Source organism: Sinohyriopsis cumingii, chromosome 13, assembly GCF_028554795.1.
Source record: "Sinohyriopsis cumingii isolate HCF-2022 chromosome 13, ASM2855479v2, whole genome shotgun sequence".
NCBI classification, from domain to species: domain Eukaryota; kingdom Metazoa; phylum Mollusca; class Bivalvia; order Unionida; family Unionidae; genus Sinohyriopsis; species Sinohyriopsis cumingii.
In genome coordinates, this window is record NC_142973.1 from 49,303,719 (window position 1) to 49,318,160 (window position 14,442).

General features: G+C 34.0%; 1 protein-coding gene across 1 annotated transcript in view; it reads left to right on the plus strand.

The window, feature by feature from the left end:
- LOC149785518 (uncharacterized) overlaps window positions 1-14,442 on the plus strand; it is a 73,246-nt gene that overhangs the window by 40,685 nt on the left and 18,119 nt on the right. Inside the window, exons 14-16 of the mRNA XM_089979321.1 lie at window positions 1,829-1,916; window positions 6,773-6,842; window positions 7,512-7,579. Coding sequence (XP_089835447.1) covers window positions 1,829-1,916; window positions 6,773-6,842; window positions 7,512-7,579 — 226 coding nt within the window. The remainder of the gene's footprint in view (window positions 1-1,828; window positions 1,917-6,772; window positions 6,843-7,511; window positions 7,580-14,442) is intronic.

Sequence of the window (14,442 nt, forward strand, 5' to 3'; positions counted from 1 at the left end):
CCCATATAGGCTTCTTGTTCAAGCTTGGCTCTTTTCAACATGTAGAGAATCTCATGAGTTAGAAGGTAGCAGGTTTTCAGGGATGTGCATTGTCAACAGCATCATCCTATTGACTGCATCAGTATTTAAACTGGCATTTCAGGGAGATGTTAATCCCTGTTAACATTAAAGGCTACTGCCCCATGATCTGTGACACATATGGGCATCGTGGTGGAGATGATATTGGGCATGACCATCTATCGCATTTTGACCTTAAAATGTTACATTCCTTTCACTTGTTTCTCTAATAAAATATGCTATAATAAAAAACTTGTTTACTGATAGCACTAGTTATGTCATATAGGGTGAGCGGGTTGCATGCCCTTTCAGAGGACCTAAAACCATCTCCATTTCAGATCAGATGGTTTCTGTTGTCCTAATGATGCGACTGGACTTGATGGTAAGAATAGGTTGCCATCAGCATTCAGTCATAGTTGTCATTGACCTCTTCTTGGTCAATATGTTGAGAGAGGTAGCAATGCAATAATAGGTTTTTCCTCTCAAGTACTTTTGGAAGCATACAGAAAAGGATCATGGGGTCCAACTTCTCATCCTTTCCAGGAAAGTCAGAAAAGAGTATATAACCCTGGTGCCCTTTCACCGTGGCTTAAGTGGTTAATATGCACAACATAATTTTAGATCACAGAAGATAAATACACCTGGCTTACAAGATAGAGCTGTCTCTGCAAGCATCGTGTTTCGAAAATAGTGTATCAATCTTAAACATAAAAGAAGCCATTGGCTGGCATGCACAGTCAACTTTCTCAAGTTTCGTACCTGTGTGGTCTAGAATTGAATAGATGGGTCTACTGACAGCAGTTCCAACTACCACCAGACCATTTTAACATCATCACAGAGTGACTGGTAAAGTTGGTATACACATGCATTTCCACCTGTTTATTCTTCTAATGTTTTTATGATTGGGGAATGAATTTAGTGGGAGGCAATGCATGTGTTTTTTTCCCAATGATAAGTGTATATTATGTAGATAGGACTGACTAAATTTTCATCTTTCTGGGATGTTAGTGATATGGACCTACTTATGATTAGTTTTCAAAATTTCCTAAGGTTAATGTGATTGGTTAAATAATCTTGAAGAAACAGAATTTAGTGAAAAATTTACTTTTATCAAAATGATGTCTGGTTTATCCTAAATAAAAATGGTGCTGATCTTGTATCCAGTATGGCCTACACAGTGGCTAATTAGAAAATCTTGTTATTGTTAAAAAAAAATATTAGATGGTTTCAGCAGTTTAAAAAAAGACAAACATGAATTCCTGGAAATATAATTAATAATTTTAAATAACAAACAGTGGCATTAAATGCTGTTGTTAGGTTGTATTCTGTGGTAGAGTTTTCTGACATTTTTCCTCGTATTTTGAAAAGCCGAAGGAATGGTGCTCTGCTGACCAAAAAATGACAACATGCCTTGAAAATATGTAAAGTTTTTTTTTGTAACCTAGCTAGTAGTCACTGATAGTATAAATTGTGTTCATTTTGTTGGCTATGTTGGGCAACTCTGACCATTTTGGGATTCCTGAACCTCATTTTTAACAGGTCCCAGTTTTTATTGCCTGATGAAGCAGAGGAATGAAACAACTGACTTTTGAGTTTTAATAGCATAGTTGCCTCCAGTGTTTGGTTTGATTTGTTGTTGAAAGTGGGGATAGGGTTTGTCACTGTTAGGTTTGCTGGCGAGGAAACCTTGATGTACCAGTTAGGTTACCCTGATTTTTTAAACAGGTTACGGTTGAATTCGTCACACACAGACTTTTTTTTATTTTTATAGAGGTTACCTCCAAGTATTGGAAATTTGAAAAAATTACGAGTGCTTGATTTAGAAGAAAATAAACTTGAATCTCTTCCACAAGAAATAGGTAAGTTGATACATACTTTATATCAGTCAATATTTAATGTATTATGCATTTAAATTTTATATTTTAGCGTGTGATAGTTACATTATTTTTATGTTGTTATAGAAATTATAAAATTATAAATTATTTAAGTCCTGCTTCTTCAGGATTACTTCATTATTACAGAAAAGAATATAAAGAAACAAATTAGAGATATTTCATTTTCTCTGTATACAGCGTATTTTTTTTAGAGCAAATGGCATTCATTGTTCAGCTTTTACTGAGATGATTCTTTTTCATCTCAACTGTGAATGGCTGGGCATGAGTATTACTTTTCTAGTGACAACGGTGTCAGAGTCATCATTCATCGTCAACAGTGCTTAGATTCTTCATTAAAGTTTCTGAAAGTCATACATCTACATCAGTGGCTGCATTGTTATGATATCATCTACATCAATGGCTGCATTCAACAGAAACATTGCTGTATTATCATCTATATCAGTGGTTGCATTCAACAGTAACATTGCTATATTATCATCTATATCCAACAGTAACATTGCTATATTATCATCTATATCAGTGGTTGCATTCAACAGTAACATTGCTATATTATCATCTACATCAGTGGTTGCATTTAACAGTAACATTACTATATTATCATCTATATCAGTGGTTGCATTCAACAGTAACATTGCTATATTATCATCTATATCAGTGGTTGCATTCAACAGTAACAGTGTTATATTTATCATCTACATCAATGGCATACATGCCAACTTTATGCTTTTGGCGTAATCATTATGCTTTTTTCCACTAAATTACGTCATATACGTAAATGTATTTGGATTAGGCATTTTCTGTATATCCCCCTCAAAAATAAAATTAATAATTTGTTTTTCTAATTTTTTCTTAACATCTCATTAATCCCACAGACCATATTCTAGAACAGACAGCTTCTTTGTAACCACGACATAAGAGTACTCTTGTCCATAGACTTGCATGGACTTTCCTCACAGTATTATGTTCTATTTATAGCAGCTGCCCTATTTCCAAGAAACATACTGGTTTCTACTTTCAAACTTTTGACCTCGGTTTCTGTTTATAGCAGCTGTATGGCTTAGTTAGGAGAGAACAGACAGGTTTTCTAACTTTTAAATTTTTCCTCGCAGATTCTTTGTTCTAATTCATATCTGGTACAGAACCAGTCTATAGGTTCTTGGTACTAAAAGTCAAGTCAGATTTATTCAAGTCGATGCGTGTGTTAGAGCAAAAATGTTTTTAAATAATTTCACAGATGGATTAGGAAAAGGCAAAAAACTGATTCAGAGATAAATACATGAATTACACAATTCAGCATTCCATTCTAGGGCAGCTTCATGCCCCTTGCAGTCTGTGTGGAAAGGATTTTAATATTGGTCATGGTGGTAAAACAAAGAAACCTTGAATTAGCTCATTTTACTAACTCCAATACTAAGGTAACTTCTTTTTTTTACAGCAGAATTCAACTGTGGGCACAAAGTTTATAAATGAAGAGGTGTTATATACCAAGTTCTTAATAGAACACTGGCAATCCCTAGCGGTAAAAGACTACATTGGTCCTTTGTTCAAATCGATATTTCCTGATTCCAAAATTGCAGAAAATATGCATGTTCAAGAGCAAAATCATCTGATATTGTTAGGTGCTTAGCAGAAGATACTTCACTTAAAATGGCAGGCATGAAAATTGGGCCGTTCAATATTGCAACAGACAGGAGTGGTGATTATGATGACAAAAAGTTGTACACAGTCTCTGTGTAAGAGACTTTGACAATGAAAAGGGAAAAGTCAGAGTGCTCTTCTTTCATTACCAGAATTAACAGTAGATTCCACTGGAGAAAACATTTTTCTGTTTGCTTGATAATGCTTTGAATAAACATAAGTTGGCAGAACTATATAGAGATTTGAGCTGATACTGCATCAGTGATGACTGGAATTCATAAAGGAGTTGCACTCTATATTTTGAAAAATGTCTCCACCATTGTACATATCAGGTTGTCTCTGTCATATGATGCACCATGCTGCAGGAAAGGCTGCTGATAAATTAGAAGAACTCCTGAAGTATCAGGTTGGCACTCTACCTGACAATGTACTTCATGCGGACAGAGTTGATTTTCTTCGTGATCTTATTTCCCAGCTAAAAGACCCAATAATTGGAAGATATAAATTTCCTCTTTGTCAGGTTATGAGAGGAATATTGGTTCTTTACCATTCAAATGCTGTCAGAAATTGTTCTGTATTGTTAACAAAAATAAAACTGAATTCAGATCCAGGCTCCATTACCCAGCACTTAGTAATCTTCTGGTGTGCAAAACATTCAGAGTCTCAGCTGGTACAAAGTGTTTTGAAATGTAATATGAGTCTGTTGCTTTTTAAAGCTCAAAGTGTTATATATGACACCTTGAAGCAGTAATTGATTTTAAAAGTCCAGAGAATAAATAAGTCATTTTGTACATGTGCTCATTGAATTTTTATCATGTTATATGTGGATTTAATACTCTTTTTCTGCTCAGATTACTCTTTTTGTCCACTTAGATTACACTTTTTCCTTGCCAGGGGATGGCATGTATGCAGTGGCTGCATTCAACAGAAACATTGTTATACTATCATCTACATCAGTGGCTGCATTCAACTGTAACATTGCTATATTATCATCTACATCAGTGGCTGCATTCAACTGTAACATTGTTATATTATCATATACATCAATGGCTGTATTCAACTGTAACATTGTTATATTATCATATACATCAATGGCTGTATTCAACTGTAACATTGTTATATTATCATATACATCAATGGCTGTATTCAACTGTAACATTGCTATATTATCATCTACATCAGTGGCTGCATTCAACAGTAACATTGTTATATTATCATCTACATCAGTGGCTGCATTCAACTGTAACATTGCTATATTATCATCTACATCGGTGGCTGCATTCAACAGAAGCATTATTATACTATCATCTACATCAGTGGCTGCATTCAACTGTAACATTGCTATATTATCATCTACATCAGTGGCTGCATTTAACTTTAACATTGCTATATTATCATCTACATCAGTGGCTGCATTTAACTTTAACATTGCTATATTATCATCTACATCAGTGGCTGCATTGAACAGTAACATTGTTATATTATCTACATCGGTGGCTGCATTCAACATTAACATTGCTATATTATCATCTACATCAGTGGCTGCATTCGACAGTAAAGTTGTATTATCATCTACATCAGTGGCTGCATTTAACTTTAACATTGCTATATTATCATCTACATCAGTGGCTGCATTCAACAGTAACATTGTTTTATTGTCATCTACATCAGTGGCTGCATTCAGCAGTAACATTGCTATATTATCATTACATCAGCGGCTGCATTCAACAGTAACATTGTTATATTATCATCTACATCAGTGGCTGCATTCAACAGTAACATTGCTATATTATCATCTACATTAGTGGCTGCATTCGACAGTAACATTGTTACATTATCATCTACATCTGTGGCTGCATTCGACAGTAACATTGTTATATTATCATCTACATCGGTGGCTGTTTTTGACAGAAACATTGTTATATTGTCATCCACATTGGTGGCTGTATTTGACAGAAACATTGTTATATTATTATCTACATCAGTGGCTGCATTCAACAGAAACAATCGGTTTAGATAGTAATACTTGTATATTACATACTGCTATTACTTTGCTATCTCTTTGCCAAGGTGTATATTCCTTCCTTCAATTAGTAATTGGAGGTCAAGAACAAAAATGACAGTTGAATTAAGTTGACAACACAAATTCTGGGGGGAGTTCAGGGCACTTGCTGGTTAAGGAAGTCACGAACATGCTGATCTCAGGAGGGATCAAGGCAAAGGAAGTTGCGCATATGACATTTTGAGTTGTGATCAAAGGACAAGTCACTTGCTCTCCAGAGAATGATCTGTCTTTTCAGGGTACATAAAGTGCAGTCTTCTGCTCACATGTCAAAGAAGTCAAGATCATCAATCACGTTAAGTTCCTAGCATAGGACATTCTCACAGTAATCTTCATTGTCTGACCGAACATTTACCAGGTACCAGGCAAAGGTCATTGAGCAGGGTGATGGATACCAATCACTGGACTAAATACTAGACTTGTAATGATAGACCCAATGTTCACTTTTTATGGCCCAGTTTAGTGTCAGGCTGTTATTATAAAAATCCATAGCAATTGATATATTTTTGGATGGAAGTTGCGTGATTACAATAAACAGTGTAGATCACACCACAATCGCAATAAGACTTCAATGTTAAATTTAGAACAGTTAATATTTTATTTGATATAGTAAAGCACTGACATGTGCATGTTGATATATACTTTAGTCATGGGGTCACCAGCCTCCTGAATAAGAGAAGTAACCCTTAGTAATGCTTTTAAAATATAGTTTGGGGGATTGCTGTAAAAGTGACTGTGATTATGCAGTACTTTGTCTGCTGTCATTACCAATTTATTCTTCCCTGCCACTCTAATGTCCTTTTAAGTCTTGGTTCAAGTCAGAGAAGGGTGATTCCCAATCATGGAAGTGATTAAGGCTTTGGACAAAGACCATGTTATTTTTGTTTTATACCTCCAACCACTAGTTGGAGAAGGAAATATTCACCTTGGACTGGAGACTAGCTCCATAAAAGAGATAGAAAAGTAATAATAGCAGGTAAGTTTATGTTAATTAAAATTTGAATTACTCCCCAAAACTATAAAATTATTATGTTTGAAAAATATATCATTGTCAAGACTGAAATCCCTACCATAATAAACATAATGATAACTGCAGCAGTAATCAATTATTTTTTCCTAGGTAATCTGCGAGAGTTGAAGCGACTTGTTGTCCAGTCAAATCAGTTGTCATGCTTGCCAAGAGCTATTGGGTGAGTTTTTTTCTGGTGTTTTATGTAAGTTTGTCTTTGTACCCTCAATTACTAAAGCTTAATTAGTTATAGAATTTATACCTTATCTAGTTGGGCACATGCATTTATCCAGGGCAAATATCATTGGCTGTTTCATTCCAATTATGCAATGTGAATTCAGTTATTTTCATGGGTTGCACTTATGAAGCAGAAAGAAATGGAAGATGTTGATATAAATTTTTAAAGTTATTTAGGTAATTTTAACAGCACTAAAATTGAAATTTAAATGATATATGGCTTTCTTTAAATACAACAAAACCTTGGTAGCATTTGTAAGTAAGAACCACTTAGGTAGACAATGAAATTTGATATGCATGATTGTATGCATATGTAAATAATTTAAGTTGATTTTCAGGCAATTAAAGCAAATGTTAATGTTTTATACATTTGCTAATGTTTTTTACACAAAAACTGTTGGGGCATATATGGTTTATAAATGCTAAATCTAGTTCTGTTATATCATATGACAACCATGTCTCTCGAGTAAAAGTTTTGGAAATACTTTTTATTATTATTATCTTAAGAACACATGTTTGAACACTAATTGAACACTTGTTTCAACATGGTGGATCATGATGGAAAATGGCTTCAATCCAATATCAAGTAATTTTGTCCTCTTGTAATTTTCAGATGTCTAAATAATTTAGAATATCTTGGTGCTGGAGAAAATAATCTCACTTCACTTCCAGTTGAAATAGGTAAGTTTCAAACAGCTAACTGCATAATTGTGTTGTACAGATTCTTTCAAATGTCTGATAATTCTAGAATACAGTCAGACCCACTTATCGCGTCCACAGTTATCTCAAGAACCCATGTATGTCGAGTCTTTTCATCTGGTCCAAAAAAATCCTTGTTTATTATGCTAATTTTCCCTGCTTATCTCAACCTTTGTTAAGTCGATAACCCTGTTATGTTGGGCATAAGTTTTGGTTCAAAGTGACGTGGATCTGCTTAATTCGACGAAATGCAGCTTTCAGTGTCCATATCGGAGAAATTTTACAACAAATGATCCGGCGTTTCAGCTACACCGGCAAGGATTGAAATAGTCAGTACAACACCAAATTTTACCAGTACAAATGCTAATCAACCAATCTCATCAATACATGGTTTATGACTTGCATAGAATGGAGAAAATTATGTTCTAAACAATACTTGAGAGTAAAGAAATTGAATGAATGAATTTCTGACCTTTACAGGAGCTACGTTCTTAATGGACAGCGTCACATGTCAGCACCACAACAATATGGTTTGTTCCACACAGCATCACATATTTTATATTATCTGTAACTCGATAAATTAGCAGGTCAACATCAATAAATGTAGTTAAAAATACCTAATGCGTTTTACACTATATATTTCAAACAAATTAGGTACTTTTAGCTACATTTAGTGACACAATTACAAATAGGATGAAATTGATCATGCTTTGTGGAACAAACTATAGTGTAATCCCATTCCCATTGTCACAGTCAGCCACTAACATAATCCATGCACAATTAACAACTTTGGTTGTTTGTTTTTTTGTAGTGTTTAAAAAAAAGTTAATTGGTACCGTATTTTCCGGCGTATAAGTTGATACTTGAAAGTTCGGTCTTCGTCTTATACTCTGAATCAACTTATATATGGATTGTGTCATTGAAATTGCATCGACTTATATATGGATTACAGTATCCGGTATGCTATTGACATTGCTCTATAATCGGCATAATCGAAAACAGGTCACATAGAAGTACAAATTCATGTTAAATTACTATGTCAATAAATTATCATAAACTAATATGACTGCATTTATATTTGTAAGTTTTGTCATTATTTATTTTGCATTCTGCGTGTTTTTTCTTATTTCTCAAACATAAAATAAAAGAAAACAATTTACCGTACCGGTAAAAACTTCACCGGGCCGCATAGCACACTTATGGTCTATACTCTATAGTGTACTGTACTAATTCAAAGCATATTGTTTGTTCCTAAAAAAAAAGATATGAAATAACTGGTTCATTAATATTTGATTTTCCAGTATAATGTTGGACACACGTGAGCAGTTACCGGCATAGCTTTTTGATTGATCCAGTTGATCCTACAAAGGGATGTAATCCATATTAACTCGACCGTTCTATGATTATTTATAAAATAATGTAGATCATGCATTCTACTGAATCCACCAAATCATATGTTTCTAATTGTATTTGACAAAGTTTCTCAAATAAATTAGGTTTAAACTACACTAAAATCAGATATATAGATGGACTACCAGTACTCATAGATCATCAGTGATCCACGATTTTTAGTTTCGCAATTCAGTTTAAAGCTAATTGTAATGTCAACACTTCACCTATATTCATTCGTAACCAGCTGACGATTCAGTGTCTCTCTTTGATTATACCGGTTGTTGATAAATTGGTCTTTGGTTTCCAACAACAATCAAAGCCAGTTGCCGCAATTGTTTAGACCTTGATATTGGCTTTAGCTACCGATACTAGTTACCATATTGCCAGTACCCCATTGTTCTTTATCATTAATCCACATCAATTACTCTACCCGTTTTTAATATCAATGGGATTAAGTACAACAGGAAATGATGCCCACTCCCTTCTCTAGATGTAAATAATGAATTTAGCCATGGGCATTGTTTTCATTGCTAGAGTACGGGCACATTTTAATGAGTTCGGTATATTTTGATCAATCTTTTCAACTGGAAGGAATAATCATAGCATGCACAGCCATGTGGCTCTTGTTGCAATGGATATCATAATTAAAACAAATATGGTTTAAACTAAACTAAAATCAGATATATTGTGAGCGCGCGCGTTTGTATGTGTGCGCACGAGAGAGAGTGAGAGATGAAAAAAATTGTCCATGTACAAGATCGTTCTTTTATTCAGGGCGGTTTTTATTTGTAGCTTTTGCAAAGAGAAAAAAGACGGTATTTTGAGTTACCTGACGATTGTGATAATCCTCATGTATTACGAGCCTACTATATTCCATTATCAATAAACACCGCTAAATCAACAATTCATTCTTGTTTTAATTACGATGTTCATTGTCACAACAACCACATGGCTATGCAGTGTTATTTACACGGTAATTAAACATGCTTAGTGCTTTGGCTATAATTGAAACCAGATTGAGGGCAAGAATCGACAGAATAGGTCAAATCAGCGAGGCTGCCAGTTATCTGCAAAAACAGGCATACTGGTGTAAAGGAACCTTTGATAATCAACAGAAGTGATCGATTTTTACACACAATTTTGGTCAATTACATTTTGCTACTAGTTAAAGTCAACACAGACAAAAGAAAATTTTTATTTTTTTTATTTTAAAAGTACAGTCCTACATGTACATGTACCTGAATTGGCCTAGATTTTGGTTAGTGTGAGAAAACTATTGAGGCTACTAAAGGTATAAGGCTATTCACAGGGAAAGAAAAACAACTTTAAATCACTGAACTTAAGTGTTGTAAAAACGTGACTTATTACTTAACCTCATTTAAAAGACCACCATTAAACTATTATTTTCATTATGCCTTAGAAATACCATTTGGTTTTTTTTAAAAACAAAACACCACATTTTTGATACTTAAGATACATAATCATTATTAATCAGTAGGTTTGACAACTAGACCCTGATATCTTGGGACTTGGTTAGGTTGACAATTTGTTGACACCCCCCGACGTAATCGAGATAACCGGGTTTGACTGTATATAAGGGTTGTTGAAAATAATCTCACATCCATTCCAGCAGTAATCAGCAGAACTTGTCCAATAGCTGGGGTAAATATCTTTTTTTAAGCTTTCTTTCAAAAGGCAGAAATTGTATACCATTCATTAAATTTTTGTTTTAAACTTTTCTATTTTTACTTTTTTTTTGTTGAAAGTTCTCTTAGAAAACCAATTTTGATGTTTTGAGTTTTTATATATTGACTTCCTCTGGAATGCTAATTAACTAGCTTACTATATATATATATATATATATATATATATATATATATATATATATATATATATATATATATATATACATGCATACACACACACATACACACCCACACACCCATGGACGGTAACTCCCATATAACCAGATGTGTTACTGAAGGTGCAAAATTTACGAATGTAAACCGTTTACTGCCTGCTCATTAACCTTGGAAACATGTCTATCAGTTAGGCTGGAACTACCTATTCCAATATATGATATATCCCATTAACCTTAGAAACATGTCTATCAGTTAGGCTGGAACTACCTATTCCAATATATGATTTATCTCCATCTTTGCTTAACTGGATTGTGTTTTGTAGGATTTTTCTGTTCCTTCTTTTCCTAAAGCATGGGTGATTATTAAGTCAGATGTAGCTTACCTTCCATAAACCTTTAATTTGATAAGAATTGGTTATAATGCACATTATGCATCTAGTTGATTTGCAGAAAATGTTGAGAAAACTTTCTTCAAACTAATTTATTTACTTTGGAAAATGAATGTTCATCAGCAAAGCTTTGGACAAGTAAAAGTTTATTGTTAGAAGCACCATTTAGGTTTACAAGTCATGTATATTGTCAGTGGCTTATATATAAATAGTTGTAAGCCCAATGTACATTTCAAAGAACAGGTTAAGTTTCAAATCAGTTTGATTAATTCGCATCATTTCAGTTTTACATTGTACAAGTTCATTAAATTTTGCAGCCTTATATGATATTCCTAATTGCACATCATGTCATCTTGTCATGACTTCCAAGAAAATGTTTTGTGTTTTTAATTTTGATGATTTTCAGTTCCTTATTTGAAGAAATTAAGATGCCAAGAGAATGTCCCCTACTGCTGTGGCATAGAAATGATATTTCTCAGGTCTTCCAAATTAACTTAAAAAATGTGAAGTACAGAAGCAGTTATACTGTGGTGACTGCAGCAATGGCATTAAAGAGTACAGACAGTCAGATAAAGTCTGTTATTTAAAAATGATTCCCAGTCATGGAAAATCATAAATATAAATAAGACCGCTCTGGTGGTCTAGTGGTTGGAGCTTCTGCACCAGATGCGGGAAGTCGTGGGTTCAAACCCCGGCAGTCATACCAAAGACTTCTAAAAATGGTACAAACAGCTGCCTTGCTAGGTGCTCAGCATTAAGAGGTTAGTGTTAGGACTGGTTGGCCTGGTGTCAGGATAATGTGACTGGGAGGGACATCATGACATGATGCCCCAGTGCTAGACATCACTTTAAACTGCCGCACTGCAGACATCGTAGTGATGTGACTGGAAAATTGTTAAAGTTGTGTTAAAAATATAAATCACACAAATCATAAATAAATATCCAGGGGACAACAGTTGTCATGGAAAAGTGATGAAAAATGGCCAAAAGTTCACTTTACTTGCTTGTTAGTAGGTAGTGTTTAAGTGGGTGGATCGGATGAGTGTAAGGGGTGGAGGTTAGTAATGGGAATCTGTTAGAAGTTCATAATCGATCATCGGTTGCACACAGCTTAGTGATGATTGATTATAATCAGTTACTACAAGTAAATTTGAATTTTTGTTACAGAGTTATATCATTGTTCAAGAGTTTAAAATGTTAATAAATGTACAGGTGCAATCTCTTTATATATATATATATATATATATATATATATATATATATATATATATATATATATATATATATATATATATATATTTTGTATTGCGTTGTGTTGTTTTTGTTCTACAAAAGCAACTTTCTTTGGCTTATCAGTTTTATGCAACTGAAAGACTGTAGCAATACCCCAGAACACTTTATTCATATGTGATTTGTCTATTGTTTAAAGTATAGAGGGACGTGCTTTTCTTGATTGTCATTATTTACCAATACTACAATCAAAGCAGTTTAGGTTTAAACAAAAAAAAACCACCAATTAAAAAAACTTTCACATTTATTAACAAAACAAACTATCAGCAAAATCATGTAATTATGTAAAGACAGAACATATAAAGCTAAAATTCTTAAGACTTGACTAAAAAGGTATCCACATTAAACTAAATCAAAGGTTTGACTAGTACAGATCATGTCATTTTTCAGAATACTGGTTATTGCACTAACAATGAACCAATCATTCACATTTTACATTTAAACTGAAACAAAATACCAAATGTTTACATTTATTAACTTGACAGTTTAATAGCAAAGTCGCATAATGATTTAAAAAATGTGAGACTAGAATTCTTAACCTTTGACTTAACTAAATTCTCTTTTGTCAGTAGACCCTCCTGTGTTTTGCAAAATCTGAAGTATGTCCGAACACGAGAACGAGCTTTTCCTCCAGGATATGATATATTGTTTTGGGATCATTTTCATCCATTTCATGTGTATGATATTTAGATGGCAGGGTCCAGTTTCGTAAATTGGCCTCTGGCAAATTTCTTAACTTAAGGCCATGGTGTGACCTTTTCAGCTATTGTTGTTTACTATTTAAAGATATGGATATATTTGTGAACTTGGTGTTTTGGGCTTATGTTGTTCTTGAAATTGATGTCAGGCATGTACACCTTCCATAGCTACTCTGCAGTATGTTGATAGTGAAATACCAATAGTCGGCTAGGAATAAGAGCTAGCCTCCCATAGCAGTAAACACATGGGTTTGGGGCAAGTACATTATCTAAAGAACAGCTTGGATGACAACTATTTTCAGTTACATCTACCTGTTTGCACTGTGAGCATCACATGGTGTCAAAAATGACCTTCGGACATAAAAATTTCAGGTATTAATTTGGGGTTGGGGTGCATAAACTTCTTCTACTATGAACTGCTATTGACTTCTCTGGTCAAGTGGATACTATTCTTATGCTTTGTTTTAACACATTAATCCCAGGAGGTTTTTGTCGTTTTCACCTGAAGTTTGAGTAGGAAGCACATTTTGATAGCTATTTCTGAATACATCCGAAAACACCAACTTCCAGGTGATCATCTGATAACATACTGCCTAGTTGTGTTAGAAACATCATTTTTCATTGGCTATTTGGCTCTCAGGAAAAATTTTAGGTTGAAGTTTGCTCTTGACAGTCAGTTATTCCCTGGTGGTAGGTTATGCATCAGGTTAAGGTTATTGCTTGTAGGAAGGAAGTATACATTTAAAAAAAATCTGTCAGATACTTTTATATAATCACATCAATGGCAAGATGCCAACGTTTCTGGATTTTGCAGAATTTTAGTGTTACCCATCTCTATCTGTAAATGCATTCTATATAACACCATTGTTTCTGTTTTTCCCCATGTCACTAACAGTTGATGGTCTTGATGGATTGCAACCATCATCAATTTGAGCCCCCCCCCCCAAATTTACTACATGATTATGGCCCACATTTATCTAAAACAACTTTCCTTGAAGCATGAAATGTTTCTGCTCGTTAACTTTAAAAAGGACTGCATGGAAGTAGAACAGATTCTGGTATAGGGCCTAATATCAAGAAGACTGGATCAGTTTTAATTTCTCTTATTTCCATCAAAGTTTTACCATGTTTTGACCCCTGTTGTACTTGCATTTCGCACAAAGATTTATTCAGTAAATTCATATTAGCAGGGGCATCTGTGTCAATCTGAACACA